This window comes from Microtus ochrogaster (genome assembly GCF_000317375.1).
Source record: "Microtus ochrogaster isolate Prairie Vole_2 chromosome 14 unlocalized genomic scaffold, MicOch1.0 chr14_random_1, whole genome shotgun sequence".
Taxonomy (NCBI): Eukaryota; Metazoa; Chordata; class Mammalia; order Rodentia; family Cricetidae; genus Microtus; species Microtus ochrogaster.
The window spans coordinates 5,555,530-5,573,340 of NW_004949096.1; the positions used below are offsets into that span (position 1 = coordinate 5,555,530).

The window sequence follows — 17,811 nt, forward strand, 5'->3', positions numbered from 1 at the left end:
CATTGTCCTTGGCTTCTCAGCAGCCCTCATTGTCCGTCATATTCAGAGAGTCCGGGTTTATCCCCTGCTTTTCGAGTCACAATCCAGCTGGCACTTATGTGTGCTTTGAAAACATAGGAGTTTAATGATTACATAATATATTATTCAATGGCTCACTTTTTTGTTTATATTATTATTACTTTTATAGTGTATAGTCATTGTACATAGTTATGAGCTTCATAAAGACATTTTCTTTAATCTGTCATGTATTTTGAGCACATACACTACCCATGACTTCGCTCTTCTTTAGTTCCATACATTTTCTAGCAAAGGGCAAACTTTTGCTCTTCTTTTTGACTGGCCACAGACCTAGGGTCCTTTAATGTGCCTTAGCTGTTGACCTTTGGTGAAACTTTCCTGGGCAGTTATTTGCAATCATTGTCACCTCAGGATCTTAACTTTGAAAACATTTGCATTTTCACAAGTTAGAGCCTTTGATGGGTGGAGTCTTACCCTCAGGGCAACTTTCTATTGGTCCCAGTGTGGACCTGAGATTTCTTTTTAAAGAAATTCTCTTTAACAATTATAGGTACTTTCCCTGCACTATCTGGTCTGCAACTTTCAATTTTCTTCTTCAAATCCCTATTCTTTTCTCCGTAACCTCCTTCTCTCTGGTGTTTTCCTTTTCCTTTTTTTATTTATATTGTGGATGATATGATTTCCTCATAATATTTTCTTTCATCCAAGTACTTACCAGGCCTGACTTTGCTTAGCTGTCAAGATGAGATTAGATCTTAAATTCAGTCATATGGCTACAAACCACATAATCTGTTGGATAGCAATGTGCTGTATTTTTTGTCCATTTCTGTTGTACTAGGACCACACACAGCTATTCTTATTGATTCACAAATTTATTTTTATGGACATGTGACCAGTGTATAAAATAGTAGTTTCATTATCCATTTCTTTATTCATCTCATTTTGGTTGCTTATTTTCCTTATGTTTAAGTTTTCTTTGTTTTTTTTTTTTGCCATAGTTTTTTTTCTCTGCATACTTGAAATGCATGTTTCTCTCAATATTACTTTGAACTCCCCTCAAATAAAAATCTCTTAACAAAAATTATTTTTATTTTTGGTCTTATGTTTTTTCCTTACATTTTATTATAAACAATAATGTGGCAATGTATCAATCCCTCATAGAAATACATGGTTCTCCATTAATTTCTTCTAAACTTTTTCCCATATCCACCCAGCTCCCTGTGAATCCAAGAATCCATTATACTGTTCAGTTCTTAAAAGTAATTTGCGAACACCATTTCATTTTTTAGATTATTTCAGATTGCATAGTATTAGCTAGAATTTAGTATATGTTTCAAGGCTTTTTATATAACAATTCATATAATGAAAAATCAAACTGCTATATACATACTTGTTGAATTTTGACAAATGCATTGTCCTAGCTAGAGTTACTATTGCTGTGATGAAACACCATGACAAGTAGTAATTTGGGAAGAAAGGCTTTATTTGGTTTATACTCCCATCTCACAGCCCATCATAGAAGACACTCAGGACAGGAAATCTGTAAACAGAAACTGAAGCAGTCGAAGAATACTGCTTACTGGCATCCTCACTGTGTCTTGCTCACTCTGCATTCTTATACAACCTAGGACTACCTACCTTCCCAGTGGTAGCTCCATCTACAGTGGTCGTGGCCCTCCCACATCAATCACTAGTTAATAAAATACCCTACATGTTATCTTCAGTCCACTTTTATCGAGGCATTTTCTCAATGGAGGTTCTCTCTTCTCTAGTGACTCTATCTTGTGTTTAGTTGACATAAAACTAGCCAACACATCCATCTATCTATGAAACTCAACTGCTTAGCAAGATATATCATCATGGTGATTAACTTAGAAAGTTTTCCCGTCACTTTTCTCACCAGTCTCTACTCTCAGCTTCCTCCAGAGAAAAGCAACTGCCAGAATTTTTTTTTCTAATGTAGATTTTTAACTTTTCTGGAATTTCATATAAATGGAGTTTCACAGTGACCCAGATTTTGTAAAGTCTGTATATGTTCAGTACAGGTACAATTTTTATTTTCCCTCCACCTCAGTCATGCTTAGGTGAATGTAAGAAAACAAAACCATGGATTTGGTGTGTCAACTACTGTTCATAAGTGTTTATCTCTAGACTGCCTCAGTGTGAGATAATTAGCAATAGTCTTGTAAAATTATTTTAAGAAATGTAGTCATTATTCTTCAGTAGATGTATTTGTCAACTCTCAAGGTTTTAAAATTACTTGAAATGCTTTGGTATTGCATCTAAATTCATTTCATAAAAACTAAGTGGTCCTGGATCTTGAGTGTCTGTGAGTTGTTTTAATTGAATATGATTTTTCTTTATACTCATTTTTCTTTGTTTAATTGAGCCTATATACTCTTGGTAGTAAAGTTGTTAGGTGATATTTTCTTGATTATTTGGTAGATTATTTCCAGAAATATTCATTATATTCATTACTCTTTGTGGCCTCATGTAAGCTCAGACAGTTGGATGATTTAATACTTTTTCCTTTTATTTATCCTTGATCAAGATTAGCTAAATATAATCACACTGGCTGACTAGATGAAGTCTGTGGATCTTTTTCACTACATGATTTAGAGATCCAGAGGGTGACTCGGTAGTGTTGCCAGTGCAATCCCGAGCTGCTAGCAGATACTCATGGAAAAGTATGAATGAGGAAGAAGTTACTTCTGCAACTGTGTTGTCTCATCATTGGATCTGATGCGGCACTGACAAAATCCACAAGTACCATTCTTGAGGAATCAATTTTGGAGAACGTTTTGATTCATTTAGTGTAGCCCCTTCTCAGAATGTGAACTCTTTGGGCCAAGAATAAAGTTCTGACTTTATAACCCCGGTGACTGGTGACGTGTCCAACCTATAGTAAGAATGCATTAAAACTGAGCCAGGGGTCACATAAGGAGCTGGGATGGATCTTTCTTGTCTTAGTGTCATCCCCTTTCTGGGATAAACTACTTAAAAAACACAACTTAGAAGGGAAAGGCTTCCTTTTAGCTCACAGTTTACTGACCTTCATTGCAGGGATGTCAAGGTGGCAGGAGCTGGAAACAGCTAGCTGCTTCTGTAGCCAAGAGCAAAGAGAGTGAATATATACACCAGTTTATTTATTCATTTCATATAAGTTAGGATTCCCTATTCAGAGAATGGGGGTAACCATAGTGTGTGTGTGTGTGTGTGTGTGTGTGTGTGTGTGTGTGTGTGTATGTGTGTGTGTGTGTGTGGTGGGAAGAGGTTCCCACCTCACTCAATTAATGCGGTTAGCATAATCCTCAACAGACATGCTAGGGGCCAACTTGATCTAGAATATCCTTCATTGAGACTCCATTTTATTTGATTCTAGATTTTGTCAAATTGACTATTAAAACCAGTGATCACAGGGATTAATAATGCTAAAACTAAAACTGTCACTGTATCTGGTACTATCTCTGACTGTCTCTTTCTCTTTCTTATTTTGTTAATGAGTTATTATAGGAACGCACTCTTAGGACATTTTTAAAATAGAAATGTGTAAAAACTGATTATTTTTTAAAAAGAGAATAGCTTCTTCAGAAGTCATTAGAACAATACAATGATTTAAATGTCAAACTTCTGTGATAACAGAAGAAAGTGGTACCTGAAGTTCCTTGTGGTGATGTAGAAACAAATACATCCCTATGTTGCTGTATTAGGAAATCTATTGTTAACTGTAATAATACTATAGCATTACTAAGGGCTATAAAAATGTTGTGGATAACACCAAAGGGAAAACCAGAAAAGATTTCAGTTTTTTTCTTTTTATGTTGATTCACCATGTAAAAGGTGACAATCTGTCTGTATCTCAGAGTCCAGCTTATTCCTAGTGGGTGACTGACCTGGAACTAGCACCCACATAATTAGTTTGGATTTGCTTGGACCCCTTCCACATTCACGTTATTTCACTTGACAGACTTCTGGAATGCTAGAGAGAAATCTTTAGATCCTGAACTCCATTTGCCCTGAGGAACAGTTACTGAAGTACTGAGTAGACACTGTGATTGCTGTGTGCAGATTGTTTTCCTTCTTCAGTCCTTCAGTAGGATATAGTGCTGGGTGCTCAGGGGTGACCTCATGGAAGTAAATCATTGTATGATTTCTTTCTTTCAGGTCTCTTGTTTGGTATCTTGTGTACCTCCATGGCTGTGGTTGCATCCTTCATGGGGAGTGTTGTGCAGGTAATGGAAGAGGGAAATGACATTTGATTTCACAGCAAACTTTCCCATGTTTTCCTTTGTAATTAATGTCTTGACTATTACTCCAAGGCCCAATATTAATATTTATGGACACTAGATCCAAACAAAACATACTTGGAAATTTCAACCAAAATTGCTTTCAGAAGTTGAAAGCAGTAAGAGGATGACTTGCAATGGGTTTTCTTTCTCAGTACATAAAACGTGTGTTCTCATTCTTTCTGTCTTTTGAGCAGTTGCTTATTTTATTCGTTTTTATGTTATCAGTTGCTACAAAAACAAAACAAAAACAAAAAAACAAAAAAAAAGCCATCCAATTTGGATATACTGTGAGTCACTGAACTGTTTCTTGAGAGAGAGATTTTTGCATTTCAAGTCATTTGTAATTAAAGTGTGACAGACTCCAGAGAGGGTCAGGACAGCCCCAGTGACCTATGGAAAGAAGCGGTACCTATACAGAGTGAGGTAAGATAGTTGGACTCATCCCCCTGTCCTTGTTCAGCTGAAAATTCTGGCTCAACTGACTTCGTTGGATTGAAGTCCATGCCACACAGTCACACTGTACAGATGCTGGCAGGCTAGAAACGCAACTCCCATCTTGTCTTTCAGGTGAGATAAGTAGCTCTAAGGCAGTAGTTCTCAACCTGTGGGTTGTGACCCCTGTGGCAGCCCTCCATTTCCAAAAATATTTACATTACAATCCATAACCATAGCAATTATGAAGCGGCAATGAAAATAATTTTGTGGCTGGGGGGTCACCACAACATGAAGAACTGTATTAAAGGTCACAGCACTAGGAAGGTGGGGAACCACCACTCTATGGTGATCCATTCACTTCTTTCATGACATTTGAGTAAATAAAAACAATTTTAATTCTTCTATTATTTTCACTATAAAGCTACTCCTATGTTGAATTTAGTAAATCAATATACAGATTGTAATTTTATATATGGAAACAGACAAAAAATAAGTCTCACAAGTGTGAATGATAGAACCATTGTTAATTTCTTTTTCACAAAACCACAATATATGTATGCCATGTATTTGTGGGTGATACCAGTGGCCACAGTTCTCAGTTTCATAAAAGGTAAATAAATTTTTCGTAAATGGTTGTTTTGGTTTGCTGTTTTCCTTCTTTGTTTGTTTTTGAAGTCATATTGTACTGTTTCATGTAAGAATTTAAAAAAATGTGTCTTAAAAACTTTCAGCCTATAAAATGTTCCAAGGGATACAATTCCCACAGTCAGTTCCCATGTGAAAAACGCTAAGCACATGGTTTTCCCTTCCCTAAGATCAAGCACATAGCAGTGTCCTGAAGGCTGTGGGAAGTCCAATGACAAACTTGATGTGGTGTGCTTGGGGATTTGTGCAGGGATCAGATGAGAGCAGGGAAGCTCTTTCTGTGAGGAGGGCCGCGAAGAGCTTCCTGGGGGCACTGTTGATTTGTGGCTCTTTGCTTTTCTGTTTTTGGATCTATTGTTCATTTCTTATGCTCCACATTCTGACATTCACTTATGTCACATTTGAACTAAGTAAACATGAAAGATTTAGGAAGATACTGAAACTAAGGAAGTAAAGATAAGATTTATTATGATTAAAATTCAACAGTCTTTAAGAGCCCTGAGAGTTACAATGGTGCAAGGTGTCTTTCTACACAATATGATGTTGCCCACCTGGAATTCTGCTAAGGGGTAGAACAATTTGAGGACATGTTTTTATTTCAACACTCTGGCATTCAGAAGTTATGCTACAGAAATCAAAGCTCCCTAACAGGGCACAGCACTGACAAATACAGTTAGAGTAGGGGACAGTTCAGGTCCACTCCTAACACAGGACACAATACTCAAACATGTCTCTGAATTTCTTTTGGAGTGCACCTTAAGTCTTCACCAGAAAACAGTTCAGAAAGTGGTTATGATGAGATCCTTTCTTATATTTTAAGCAAGCCAAGTACAGTGTAGCTAAATGCCATTCCCAAGTCATCAGCAGCTTCAGTCCTAAAGCACAAACTCCTGGACTCTGTCCTCTATTAGTAGGAGAAGCTCAGATGGGTTCTGGGCATTGAAGTAGAACCCAAGTTAGACTAGCTTTGAGCTTGCCTCAAATAACAGATGCTAAATGACAACAAAAAGAAGGTAAAAATGAAAGTCACTTGTCATTGTAGACTACAAAATCATGCACAGAGCATGTTAATATATATTATGTAAAAACTGAAACTATTGGATTGATTTTCTGTTGCTTTTTGCTCTGAGGCATAAGACATTGCAAGTTTGTCTTTATTCCACGACCCCTGCTTCAAAGGGAGATAAATGTCTTTAGTATTTTATTGAATCTTCTCATGATACCAAGTAATAACCTTCAAAATGCAACTGCCACACCAATGATGAATTAATTCTACCACCAGCAAAGGAATGAAACAAATATTAAATAACTGAAGTCAGGGGAAAAGAAACTTAATTGCACATGGCCCTGTCTTATCAATTATGTAGTAGCGGTTGAATTCTTTGAAGGTGAACCTGGAAAAGCAATCTGTTTAAGTTAGGATTTTATTGCTGTGAAGCGAAACCAAGACCACAACAACCCTTATAATAGAAAACATTTAATTGGACTGGCTTACGGTTCAGAGGTTTAGTCCATTATAGACATGGCAGGAAGCATGGTAGCATACATACAACATGGTGTTGGAGAAGGAGCCTATAGTTCTACATCTGGATCCACAGATAGCAGGAAAAGAGAATATCATACTTGGCATAGCTCAGGCTTCTAAAACTTCAAAGCCCATGCCCTAGTGACACCCCTCCTCCAACAAAGTCACACCTACAACAACAAGGCCACACCTCCTAATAGTGCCACTTCCTTTGGGTCTCTGAGAGCCATTTTTATTCAAGCCACCACACAATCATAATGATGTATTATATAGCTCATATCTCTGGAAAAGACTTTATATTATGACTGAAGGAAATGAGAAGATTCCTTTGCCTTGTACGATTTTATTTATTTATTTTTTCTTACTTCTTTATTGGTACCTGGAGGGACAGCCTCCAGGTGGGTGCTGGGAACCAAACTCTTATATTTTTGGTTGTGAGCCTAGCCTTTAATGGCTGAGCCATCCCTCCAGGCCTATACATACATAGCTTTTTTTTTTTTTTAAGGAAAATACATGGTTAATAAATGGAGCTCAAGTTCATTCAAGGTTCAAGGAAGGAACGGGGATGTCAGGGTAAGCTACAGAGGCAGTGGAATTGTTAGGCTTATCTGGTTTGCTTTTTTCTACAGGCTGCCCTCAGCATCCTTGGCATGTGTGGGGGACCGATGCTAGGTTTGTTCACTCTTGGTATCGTGTTCCCTTTTGTGAACTGGAAGGTAAGGATTATGTAGCTTTCTTCAAATCAGGTTCTTTTCATTTTCTATCTCTTTTCACCTCTGCTTGGGAAAGCTCTTTGTTTTTGCCAGAAAAAAATCCAAAGAATTCATGTTATCTGTATTTCTATTTTACAAACACACACATATACATAGGTATGAAATTAAATGGTACCTAGGCCCTCCTATATAAGATGACACTGAAACTTGTTTAGAAGCAAAAGACAAATAAAGGAGAGGCAGCCTTTAATGGTCATATGCTGAATGGTTATTACATAGAATGGACAAGCCAGCAATACTATTACCTCTGCTACTTCCTTTGCTATGACTTCAGATAGATGTAGGTAGACTCTGTGGTATGTAGACATCAGAAGAAAATTTGTTATTGTAAGTTTTATTCTAAAACCATTTAGAATTTTTACTTTCAATCTGTAGAAATTCTTCTGTAATCTTATAGGAGAACAAAGTCAAAATCACTTCTGTAGTATTTAGGTTTATGAAAATATTATGTTGTTCAATTATAATTTGAGGTAACACCTAGTCACTAAAGTCAAACAGTCAAAAGACTGTATCTATTCACTAACTATGTAAGTTCTTAGTGGAAAACATAATATAATGACAACAGTAATAGACATGCTAATGTGGACAGGGAAGGACCACAAAGCCTCAACTAGTGAGAGTGGGAGAAGTTGCCATTCCCAGGAAAAGCAAACCAATTGGTGGTTAGTCGACATTGAAAGCTTAGACAAGCAAGAATCTCTTTTAATTCATGGAACAGCAGTCAGACTTTCTGTACGTTATCTGTCAATAAAAAATAACTACATTGCTTAAAGAGTTCCATAGCTTCTGAAACTCTTTCACTAAATATATTATGGTTTCACCTTATTTTCAAATAAAAAGAAGGAACAAATCAAAGGCAGAAAAAAATTCACTCAAGGTGCAACTTACTTAAAAATCATTTCATAGGACTGGAGGTTATGATTCAGTGACAAAGAACGTGCCTAGCATGCACAAGACCCTAGAATTCATACCTAGCACTTAAAATAAGTGAATGAATAAGTAATTAAACAAGTAAGTAAATATATCTGCTTTCTGAATGTTGAAATGAAGACAGTTTGAGGTGCTTCCAGTGTGCGTGGCCAAGATTTGAGATGAACAATTCTGCAGTACATTACACCTTATACCAATATTTTTGCAAAAAAGCTCTGTTTAACTTCTTATTATGTTCTCTTTTTCTCCAAGGGTGCACTAGGAGGCCTCATTGCTGGAATCACATTGTCGTTTTGGGTGGCCATCGGGTCTTTTATTTACCCTGCACCAGTGTCTAAGACATTACCCTTACCTCTATCAATAGAACAGTGTGTCCAAACAAATATAACAGCAACAGTAGGTCCACAGCTTTCCAGCAGGTATGTTGACTTTAAAAATTGTACCAGGTCCCAAAGTAGGTCAAGGTAGATCTCTGTCAGAGATAATTTGATGAGTTAGTTCTTGATCATTTGGAAGTGCTTGGCAATGAAGGGTAATGTGCAAGGCTAAACAGAGTTCTGCAGATTACTCTTCCTCTGCATTTAGGTAAACAAGAGTTTAAATACTATCCTGGAGGACTGAAGAATAGATCAGGAGTCATGATCTTAGTGGAAGATATATGAAGGCTGCATTTTTGTGTCATCTATAAATTTCTGCTGCTCTTCCATAAATAGCACTGAAAAGTCCCTTTTGAGATTTTTTTGTCAGTTCATACACATAGACAAGAGTCTGTCACCTTCTTCCCAGTGACTCTGGAGTTAATTAACAATTGAATAGTAAATAAATAAAAAGGAATGAAAGATATTGCCCTCATTGAAAAATTTCTCTTTCTATCCATCGATCTGTCTGTCTGTCTTTCTTTCTGTCTGTTTTTATCTCTCTCTCTCTATATGTAAATCCAGGATGAAAAGAAAAGCTAGCTCCTATTTTTTTTCATTAAAGAATCAAGTATTAAGTTTGGAGTTTTAAGGGATGCCAGAACGCAGAGTGTGCAGCGAAGCAATTGTATCCTAAGTCATGAGTTTTTATTTTTGAATGATGAACAGAGTTGATGTCCTGTGCTATTTTTCTCCACAGACCTGCCCTTGCTGACACATGGTACTCACTCTCCTACCTTTACTTTAGTGCTGTGGGCTTTCTGGGATGTGTAGCTGCTGGACTAATCATCAGCTTCCTGACAGGTGGGTTATCTGGAGTCCTCTCTTTGGGGGGTTACTTCATGAAGTTGTTGACTACATGGTAGCCTCACAAATTTGCTTCTGAGTCTACCACAAAAAGTCCTCTTCTCTAAGGGATTCATATACTGTCTCAAGTTTCTAAGTTGATCTCTTTCTCTGTCTCTCTTTGTCTGTCCCTCCCTCTCTTGTTGTGTGTTTGTCTGTCTGTCTGTGTGTGTGTCTGTTTAACAATTAGAAAATAGGTAAGGTATTTTGAAACATACTCTACCATCATACCTGTATATAAAAGTTCTTTGTAGCATCAGTTATAAAGGAAGATTAATATTAAGTGTTTTTCACCTGACTTCCAACATAATTATATCTTTGTAGGGTTTTAATGTAAGGCTTTGAAGTTTGTGTACTGTGCATGGTGACTACAATGGGAAAAAGTAGGGGATGAAGTATATATAAATTATGCTTTACACTGTTCTCATAGGGTCAATACCTTGGCACAAAATTGCTTTTCTTTGGAGGAAAGGAACCAAAGTTGCAATAAAAGTATTGATAGTAGGCTCTGAAGAGATAGATGAAGTGATTATAAACAAAAGTTGCTTTTCCAGAGGACCCAAGTTCAATTCCCAGCACCCACACTGCAGCTCACTAATGTCTATAACTTCAGTTCCAGAGTATCTGATATCCTTTTCTGGCCTCTATGGGAATACATAAACATTAATGCAGATAAATATCTATGGGTTCGTTTTGTATTAAATTCTTTGATGCAGAATATAAAGTTCCTTATCAACAATACATGAGTCAAATATACCTATTCTATAGAAGGCACTAATTAACAAATATCAATTTAATCAGAATTCTATTAAGTAAAACACTTTTGACAGACTGATATAATACTGTGGAACATGTTATTTGAACTTCAAAATATTGGACAGGCACAAAATTTTAGTGAGACATAACATCAGTCTCATAGAAGGAATCTGATCAATGTGTTTAACTCTTACAATAATGCTTCTTCCAGGGACCTCTGGATGGATTGGCTCTCATCATTACCTGCATTTTGTGGGACAGGATATTTACACTAGTTTGACTGGACAGAAAATTTGAAAAAAATTTGGAATAATGGCCTCATTAGCCTTTACATCTTAGTAAAAAATATCAGTCTGACTTGTTCCTCGGTAGGATTTAAAGGAATAGAACTGGTATTTTTAAAGATCAGAAGTGACATATGAGGACAGTCTAGATAGGCTGTCAGGACTGTAGAAGATGCTGATGCTGTGATGAAAAAGAAAAAAAAAACAATAAAAATGATGTTTCTAATTTTATAAATACCAGCATAGATTATCCTGTAAATATATAACTAGGTAAAACTGAGGAAGAAAGTATACTTCCTACATATTTACCACTAGAGGAATATTTTCAAATGAATATGTTATTACCATTTAACTTTATAGTCCTGAACTTTCTTTTATTTAATTTAATTATTTATTAAAAGTTTCCACCTCCTCCCATTTACCTCCCACTCCCTCCCCACCCTCTCCCCGTCCCTCTCCAGTCCTAAGAGAAGTCAGGGTGCCCTGCCCTGTGGGAATTTTGTTGGGATTTTGATGGGGATTGCACTGAATCTATAGATTGCTTTTGGTAGACTTGCCATTTTTATTATGTTGATCCTCTCAATCCAAGAGCATGGAAGATCCTTCTATTTTCTGGTATGCTCTTTAATTTCTTTCTTCACAGACTTAAAGTTCTTGTCAAATAGATCTTTCACTTCCTTGGTTAGAGTTACCCCGAGATACTTTATTCTATTTGTGGCTATCATGAAAGGTGATGTTTCTCTGGTTTCCATCTCTGCTTCTTTGTTCTTCATGTATAGGAAGGCTACTGATTTTTTGGAGTTGATCTTGTAACCTGCCACATTACTAAAGGTGTTTATCAGCTGTAAGAGTTCTTTGGTAGAGTTTTTGGGGTCGCTTATGTACACTATTATATCATCTGCAAATAATGAAAGTTTAACTTCTTCCTTTCCAATTTGAATTTCCTTGATTTCCTTATGTTGTCTTATTTCTGTTGCTAAAACTTGAAGCGCTATATTGAAGAGGTATGGAGAGAGTGGACAGCTTTGTCTTGTTCCTGATTTTAGTGAAATGGCTTTAAGTTTCTCTCCATTTAATTTGATGTTAGCTGTCGGCTTGTTGTATATTGTTTTTATTATATTTAGGAATGAGCCTTGTATCTCTAGTCTCTCCAAAACCTTTATCAAAAGGAGTGTTGAATTTTATCAAATGCTTTTGCAGCCTCTAATGAAGTAAGTGTTCATATGGTTTTTTTCTTTCACTTTATTTATATGATGGATTACATTGATAGATTTTCATATGTTGAACCAGCCCTGCATCTCTGGGATGAAGCCTATTTGATCATAATAGATATTTTTTATGTGTTCTTGGATTTGGTTTTCAAGTATTTTATTGAGAATTTTTGCATCGATGTGCATCAATGAGATTGGCTTGTAATTCTCTTTCTTGGTTGAGTCTTTGTGTAGTTTTGGTATCAGGGTAACTGTAGCTTCATAAAAGGAGTTTGGCAATGACTCTTCTGCTTCTATTTTGTGAAACACATTAAGGAGTATAGGTATCAGCTCTTCTTGGAAGTTCTGTTAGAATTCTGCATTGAAACCATCTGGTCCTGGGCCTTTTCTTGGTAGGGAGGTTTTTGATGACAGCTTCTAATTCCTCGTGACTTACAGGTCTATTTAAATTGTTCACCTAGTCTTGGTTTAATTTTGGTATATGGTACTTATCTAAAAAATGTCAATTTCTTTCACATTTTCCAATTTTGTGGCATACAAGCTTTTGTAGTAAGATCTAATGATTCTCCAAATTTCCTCTATGTCTGTGGTTTTGTCCCCCTTTTCATTTCTTTTTTTTTTTTTTTTGTTTTTTTTTGTTTTTTTGAGACAGGGTTTCTCTGTGGTTTTGGAGCCTGTCCTGGAACTAGCTCTGTAGACCAGGCTAGTCTCGAACTCACAGAGATCCGCCTGCCTCTGCCTCCCAAGTGCTGGGATTAAAGGCGTGCGCCACTACCTCCCAGCCCCCTTTTCATTTCTGATTTTGTTAATTTGTGTGTTGTCTCTCTGCGTTTGATTAGTTGGGATAGGGGTTTGTCAATCTTGTTGATTTTCTCCAAGAACCAGCTGTTTATTTTTGCTGTGACTGACTCTCTTTGTGGATCTCCTCAGGGCATGAATAGGAACTGTTTCTGGGCAAAGGATCTCACAGATAATAGGGCAGGCTTGGGGAAGGCGGGTTCTTGTGGAACAAAGAAGCCCATGCAGCAGGAGCTAGAAGGGCCCTCTGCTCTGTTCCCGGACCATCTGCACTGCCCTGGGATAGCACACACTCACCCATCTGGATGGATCTCCTCAGCACAGGAACATGGACTCCTGGAAGTTCAAGGACCCTACAGACAAAAGGGGGAACTTGGGGGGAGGTCAGGGTCATGTGTAACAAAGAAGCCCTTGAAGCAGGAGTTGGAGATGCCCTACACTCCCCTCCGGCTGGGTGGGTGCACACTCACCCCTCTGGGTGGGCGCACACTCACCCCTCTGGGTGGATAGCCTCAGAGCAGGAGTAGGAACTGTTCCTGGGCCAAGGACTTCGCAGACAATAGGGCAGGCTTGGGGGAGGCAGGGTCATGTGTAACAAAGAAGCCCCTGCAGCAGGAGCTTGAGGGGCCCTGTGTTCCATTCCCTGGGATGGCACACACTCACCCATCTGGATGGATCTCCTCAGCACAGGAACAGGGACTCCTGGAAGTCCAAGGACCTTACAAACAAAAGGGCGAACTTGGGTGGGGGGCAGGTGGTGTGGAACAAAGAAGCCCCTGCAGCAGGAGCTGGAGGTGCCCTGCACTCCCTTCTGGGGACGTTCCGGTCGGGTGGGCCTGAACTTTCTTGACCTGACAACTTTTGAATTTATAACTTCTAACTCTCAACTCATTCAACAGTCTACCTATTTCTATAGATTCACCTCTGAAGCTTGTTTTTTGGCTTTGTTAAGAAATAACCCATCCTCAAGTTGATATGCTTATGCTGAAATGGAAAGCCTGCAGGGCTGAAGCCATTTAATCCATCTCCCTTTTCTTAATAGGCAAGCAAAGAGGCGAAGATGTTGATCCACTTTTAATAAGACCAGTTTGCAATCTATTTTGCTTTTGGTCTAAGAAATACAAAACTCTGTGCTGGTGTGGGGTTCAGCATGAGCAGAAAACAGAGCAGGTGAGTCGATGCATGAGCTTCTTAAAACAGGCTTTGGCTTAGAGGGAGGGGTGCTCTTGCTCCACTCCACTACTGGAAGTGCCCTTCAGCTTCTGGGAGTGCACTTCCTCACCCTTGCAACAATTGAGAGGGAAAGGGCTGTAAGGACGGAAGGCAGTAAATGTCAATATATATAGAAAGGATATAGATTTTGCCTCCAGAGTCCCGGAGCTGATGATCGTCTAAGTGCATGTATTGATAGGTAAATATGCCTCATGACTGGAAAAGTTACACTGCAAGTGATTAGTTTCCAAAGAGTCTTTAATCCTGGAGAATTGAGTTCCAGGAAAGAAATAGAAAAATACAGTTTAGGAAAAGAATGGAATACCACACACAGCCCAATGTGATAGGTGAGATGATGAGTTTGAGAGTCGGACTGCCTTGGGTCTACCCCTGGTTCAAAGTCTCATTTTCCTTTTGTTTAGCTTTCATTACTTGAGGACTAAAGAAGAAGATAAAACAGAATGACATAGACACAATTTTCTAATTCTCTGGGATATTATATTAGTTATTTTTGCCTGTTATCTTTTACCAAAATTCCTGACAGACTGTCTCAAAGGAGGAGTTTTGGTTTGTTGTTTGTTTTGTTTTGGCATGGTTTTGGCACACCATTTCAAAGGGTTTATCCATGATTGCTTTGTTCCATGCATTTGGACAGATTAGGAGGTTAATGGAAACATATGAAAAAGGAGGCTGTTCATCTTGCAGTGGAAATGAAACAGAAGGAGTGGGAACATAAGCAGGAGTCTGAGAAACATATTGCCCGTAAGGAAAGCCTCAGGTGACTTCATTCCTTCAGCTGTGCCCCACTTCCTAGAGTCACAATCTTCTTCACAGCACCACCAGCTGAAGTGAAACTGAGAAGCACTTCATATTCAAATCATAACAACTATAAATATTGGTGGAAAATTACAGTTAAAGATGTAACAAAATGCAACAAACTTGCTTAGCTTCTTTATGCCCCAGAAGTACATTTATGCTAGACCAATAGAGACTTCTGAGAGTTGCGTTCTCATCAGTCAGGACCTCTAATGAGCAGCTTGAGCTCTAAGTAAACGACACTGACTGACAATGCAGCAAGCGGAGGAACAACAGAAGAGCTAGGCCATGTTGAGCCTCTTCAGGAGGGAGGTAGGATATGCTTTCGGATGTTTTGAACAGTGGAAGGATTGTGAAAGCTGTTGAAGGAAAGTAGAAATGAATGCAAAGCTATCTTGTTCATCCTTCATAAACGTGCAGCAGTTACACAATATGCCTTGAGTTGGTTTTAAACCTGTCAAGACTGCCTTTTAACACGTGTCTTTCCACATTCCTCAGGATTACCTTGACAGTGGCAGTGCCAGGAAACAGGGGGTTGAATCTGCCCTACAGAATGGACTCAAGCAGGAAAGCCTGGCCCAGATTCCAGGCTACAACCCCGAGGACAAAAGCAACAGTGTGAAGGAGAAGACCACTCATTTCTAAGAAAATACATGCAGCTGATAATACTCTCTCCCCCCTCTCTTTCTCTCTCTCACACACACCAAGCACACACACACACACACACACACACACACACACACACACACACACCACGTGCAACACACATATTTCATGTCACTTCTTCCTGTTATAGAATTGTGTACAGAATATTTCAGAAATAAAGTTGTCCATTACCTATTTATACTTATAGAAATGATAAGACCATTTCTCAGGATGTTCTTTGGAAAGCCCCAAATTCAGGTGAGAAAAAATCAGCCAATGCCAGAAGTGCCTGATGCCATAACCAATTTAGACCTGAGTCATATCATAATGCAAGGAGCCTTTGTCATTTTGCTTCCTGTCAGATTAAATCTCAGGCTTTGCTGTTTGTTTATAGGTTTATGTTTGGTTTTGATGCTGAAAACTAAGTACAAGACCTTGTTCCTTCAAAATACCTACCTGACTACTGACCCTAGTCCACATTTCAAAGTTTTAACCATCAAAATATTGTGGTGGAGGTAGAGACAAAACATAAAGGGAAATCTGTATATTCAATCTTTTTCTGACGTGGCTGATACAACCATCATGATGTCATCTCCAACCACATGTCTTACATGTATGTAGACAGATAAATGTATTTATGCTATCCATGGGGTCACAGCTAGAACACTTAACTTCTGCTAGTATCCTCACCCTGCTTTCTTTATGTGTTCTGTTAGTGTTCCTGCTGCTGAAGCTGTTATGATTAAACTTTAAGATAATTGTTTGAAGTATAGGACAAGAAAATCAATCTTCCTAATGGGTAAAACATACATAAATACACTATGTGCTTGTGCTTGTGCTCTTGAGGAATTGTTTCTTAATCATGTATATCACTTCAGAATGGATGAAGAAAGTATGGAATATATACATATTAGAGTATTACTCAGCAGTAAAAAACAAGGACTTCTTGAATTTTGCATATCACTTTAAAATAATAAATTTGGAGCTAGAAATATAGCTCAGCAGTCAGGGGACATTTCTTCATTTCCCAACACTCAAATTGAGTAGCTTATGGATGCCTATAATTCCAGCTTCAGAGAAAATGGTATCTGTGACCTTCATTGGCATTCACATCCATGTGCACATAGCCACACAGACACACACACACCAACACATAGTAAAGAATTCAAACTTTTTTTTTAGTGGAAAAAAACAAAAACGTCTGTGCTTACCCAGAAGTCGAGAGTCTAATCTCCAAGTTGAATAAAAAAGAAATCACCCTTTATAGGTGTGAGGTAAGCCTGCATATTGTAAAGGAACCTTGTACGGAGCTCACTATTCAGAGCAGAGATCATTAACCATAGAGTCTTATTCATTATGCACAGAAACAATCCATGTCACATGTGCAAGCTTAAGTCACTGCAGCAGATGTAAGCACTACGCAATTTTAATTCTGGAGAATAACTTCAAAACTCTGGAGGAGGGGGGATTCCAATGCAAAAGGTTGCTTGGCAAATGAGGATTCAGTGAAACTCTGTGGGAAGAAGAAAATAAATTTTTATAAATGTTTATAGGATATGTTTGCATGCCTATGGGTGTGTTCATAATAACACACATGTGATTGATTTGGAAGCCATTTCAGGGTTGCAAACTTTCACGTGGAATTTCACAAATTCAAAATATCTTAGATTTTTTTCACTCTGCTAAAAGTTATACTCAGCCTACCTCACTAAATAAATGCTTTCCTTATAGCTATATTTAAAATATCTCTGTTCTTTTTTTCAGTCTATACTTTTTAGAATATTATCAAAAGTACACAATTAAAATTATATGCAACCATTTTATTACAGAAACAGCTTAGTCTCTCTTTGTATAACAGACGATAGGGCACAAGTTCTGAGTAGAGGTTCCCTTTCACTCATTCAAACAAATATGTCTTTAGGTAGAGAGAGGAGCGTAATGGGAAACAGTAAACATATTACACCGGGTGGGAGTTGTAGTAATTGTGTGATGAAGTGGAGGAAAACTACAATGTGCACAGTCAGGAGGCTCAGCCAGTCCCGGCATTCCTTCCTTTCCATCCCTTACTCTAGAAACTACAGCCTGGAATGGTGTTACAGGGCCACGATCAGCGGAGCAGTTTGAACTTGGGGCTCCTGCATGTCCAGAGACGTCTCAGTGCATTGTGCTGTGAGTGATGAGTTTGAACTTGGGGCTCCTGCATGTCCAGAGA

General features: G+C 38.1%; 1 protein-coding gene across 1 annotated transcript in view; it reads left to right on the forward strand.

Annotated features, from left to right (window-relative positions):
• Slc5a12 (solute carrier family 5 member 12) overlaps nt 1-15,599 on the forward strand; it is a 43,602-nt gene extending 28,003 nt beyond the window's left edge. Inside the window, exons 10-15 of the mRNA XM_005364060.2 lie at nt 4,183-4,250; nt 7,542-7,628; nt 8,868-9,034; nt 9,732-9,835; nt 13,969-14,096; nt 15,453-15,599. Coding sequence (XP_005364117.1) covers nt 4,183-4,250; nt 7,542-7,628; nt 8,868-9,034; nt 9,732-9,835; nt 13,969-14,096; nt 15,453-15,599 — 701 coding nt within the window. The remainder of the gene's footprint in view (nt 1-4,182; nt 4,251-7,541; nt 7,629-8,867; nt 9,035-9,731; nt 9,836-13,968; nt 14,097-15,452) is intronic.
• Nucleotides 15,600-17,811: the final 2,212 nt, after the last annotated feature.